Source organism: Microtus ochrogaster, unplaced genomic scaffold, assembly GCF_000317375.1.
Source record: "Microtus ochrogaster isolate Prairie Vole_2 unplaced genomic scaffold, MicOch1.0 UNK155, whole genome shotgun sequence".
Classification (NCBI taxonomy): Eukaryota; Metazoa; Chordata; class Mammalia; order Rodentia; family Cricetidae; genus Microtus; species Microtus ochrogaster.
In genome coordinates, this window is record NW_004949253.1 from 198,137 (window position 1) to 201,462 (window position 3,326).

The 3,326-nt window shown below is 38.1% G+C and overlaps 1 gene segment (V, D, J or C); it reads right to left on the reverse strand.

The window, feature by feature from the left end:
* Positions 1 to 1,519: 1,519 nt before the first annotated feature.
* LOC101986843 overlaps positions 1,520 to 3,326 on the reverse strand; it is a 7,906-nt gene continuing 6,099 nt past the window's right edge. The window contains 2 exon segments of the V gene segment in view: positions 1,520 to 1,676; positions 2,957 to 2,987. Coding sequence covers positions 1,520 to 1,676; positions 2,957 to 2,987 — 188 coding nt within the window.

Genomic DNA, 3,326 nt, shown 5'->3' on the forward strand with positions numbered 1-3,326 from the left:
AGTTTTTCTTGAGAAGAAAAATGAGACAGTTCTTTTGATGAGGAATACATCCTAAACTTTAACAGGAAGTAGTGATGATTCAAACACAGTATTTATTAATTAAAATGAGCAATTAATACTTGAAATGTTTCTTTTTGAATCAAAACATCGTATGTACTACTCAAGAACACTTCCTTCAAATTTAATCCCTGCACTATATTAGTAGTTTGTTAAATAAATATTTTTTTGAAGACAGGATTTCTCTGTGGAATAGCCCTAGCTGTCCTGGATCTGACTCTGCACACCAGGTTGTGCTTGAACTCAAATGACCAGCCTGCTTCTGCCTGGTTAGTGCTAAAATCAAATATGTGCACCACCAACACATGGCAAATACAGTATTTTGAGTTACACATACATGTTTCTGTGTGCATGGTGTAGTGATCATGGAGACATTCAGAGGTTGGGACTCACATAAGGTTATGAACTGCACTGAGTCTATGATTTACAATCTCCTGTTTCTTTATTTCCTTAAGATCTGATGCTGTTCACTGCAGAATCAGTTCCACCCTTTATGACAGTTTTCCTTTTGTTCATGTCTGAGTACACCCTAAGTTTAAAATGCAACTTAAATGGGGCTATCAACATAGCTCTGCAGTTCAGATTCTTGCTGAAACAGAGTCTTCAACTGGGATCTTAATTATGAGCTCAAGTCTTCAGGGCTACAAAAAGAACTGCGTGTCAGCCAATCTGCTTTCCCATTCATGGGATGTGGAGATAGCATAATCACTGGGACTCACTAAAACTAGTCTAACCATTTGTAATCTCCAAGCCATGGTGCAGGAAGTCCTTCTGTCTATGTGTTTCTTTTATTTGTTAATAAATAAGGTGCTTTTGGCCAATGGCTTAACAGAATATAACCAGGCTGGAAAAGATATATATAGAGAGAGTAGGCAGAGTGAGTGAAACTCCATGTATCTGCCAGAAGAGAAAGACATGAGCCACCTGCCACAACCTTGCCATGAGCATCATGGTAAAATATAACATTAATAGAAATGGGTTAACTAAAGATATAAGTGGTAGCTACTAATATGCTTGACAGTGATTATTTTGGGAGTCTGGGAGGCCGGGAAATGAACAAACAGCATCCAGCAAGCAACAGGGCCATTTGATACAACTTGTCTTTAAAATAAGGTTCTGATTGACAGGTGAATGAATCACATATCAAAATGTACACAAATACACACATATACGGGGGTAGGGTTAAAGGAAGGGAGAGAGAGGAAGAAAAACAGTATAACAAATACATACATATATAAATACAATTTTATAAAATAAAAATGAATAAAATAAATACAAAAACACTTACCAAACTTAAAAACAGAAATTTAAATAAACATTTGGACACTTTAAGGATTACTACACACCACATCTGTAGAGGGAATTCCTAATTGTGATAAAGAGAATCAGCACATCAAAGATGTGTCTGGCCTTTTCAGTCTCTCCCAATAGGCTCTACTGTGACCCAGAGCTCTATGTGAACTTAGTGCCCCCTGCTGGTCCTTAGAAACCCGCAGGGAGGTTTGCGTCTGAGCTCACAGTAGTATTCACTAACTGTGTACTTTGCACAGTAATACATGACTGTGTCCTCAGACCTCAGACTGCCTATTTCCAGGTACAGAGTGTTCTTCTCCTTGTCTCTGGAGAGGGTGAATCAGATCTTCATGACATCAGCATAGTAGATAAAACTACTACCACCACTAATGCATGCAAACCACTCCAGCCCCTTACCCATGTCTGGGCAGACCCAGTTCATGTTATAGTTACTGAAGGGGCAACCACAGAGTCTCATGAGCTTTTCAGGCTTTACTAAGAATCCCCAAGACTCCACCAACTGCACCTCTCACTAGACACCTGAAGTGCAGAGAAATCTGATAAAAACTGACCAAAATCCATTTTTTCATTCTCATGCACACACATGACACACGTCTCATCTCTATAAATTACCTTTTAAAATAATGACAAGAAAAAGTGAACTAAGTCTCAAATACATGGTGAGTGGCCTGTTTTTAGTGGAAATCACTGAATGGAAGGACCTGGGAATTCAGGGCTGGGCTCCTTTGCCAGAGCTACAGGATAGTGCTTGTGTTCATGGGCATAGAGAAGACTTATTTGCGTGTCTTCCAGGTATAGGAAGGCATTTCTCAAAGAGGATAATAGTAATCAAAGACAATGATGACATTTACAGAAACTGACACAGTTTTGTAATTCAGTTTTCATCCTTTCCTGGTTAAGGATTCATCACCTATTGTTCTCTTTTGTGCAAATTCACAGAACCTGTTTTCATTCCATGATATATTTCTTCTTTTTATAAATGTAAAATTAAAGAGTTCCACACATATCTCTGTTTCTATACACAAGCTCATCATTTCCCGTTATCTGGACTGGACAGTTCTACTCCATTTTGTGTCTCTTAGATAGGGTCAGACCTGCAATGTGATCTTTGCAGGACTCCTACTCTGTTATGGGAATACTTGGGAATTTTCTCAATTTTAATAATTTCTGAGAAAATGCTGTTTCCAGCCAACAGGACACTTAAAAACGAAACAAGTCTTGTTAGTGTTTCACTACCACTTTGCGGTTACATGGTTCTATTTTCATCTAACTCACTTTTTGTATCCTAATGTTCTCACTTTGATTTATTTAAATTCTCTACCATCTTCTTCATGTTTACACCAGGCAAGCCATGACTGCTTTTAGGTTGTCTTAGCCTGGTTTTTATTTCATCCAATTAATATAATTAGCATATTCTGGGATTTTGATTAAGTGTTAGGATGACTTTTTTTAGTTAACATTTTCTTAAATTCTCTTCTTTCCTCCCTACTCATCCTCTTTCTCTCAGCACACCTCACTTTTGCTTTCACATCGTCAGTATAACTCTGCCTTTGGTACTCTTTGTTTCTCCCATAAAATGTTTTACCTTCCTAGGGTTTTCACTCCAGTTCCAAAATCTATAAAACAGAAGCAAGAACAGTAAACACATAATCTAGATTCTAAAAATGATCAAAACAGGCAGTCTTCCTCCCCAACCAATCTTTTTTCTACTGTTTGACACACAAATTTTTAGTGTCATTCATGATCCTCCTAGGCTGAATGAACACAGAGGAAGAAGAGGCAGAAAGAATATAAAAGGTGGAGCATGGGGAGCAGTGCTGTGAAATCCTGTGTACTGGATGTGACATGGTGATCACATTCATGAACTCATAATGGCTGCTGTTTTGTGTGTAAGCCCTACATAAGACCAAGTCTACCAAAACCCTAGTGGAGATTATTTTTACCTCTTATTGAGG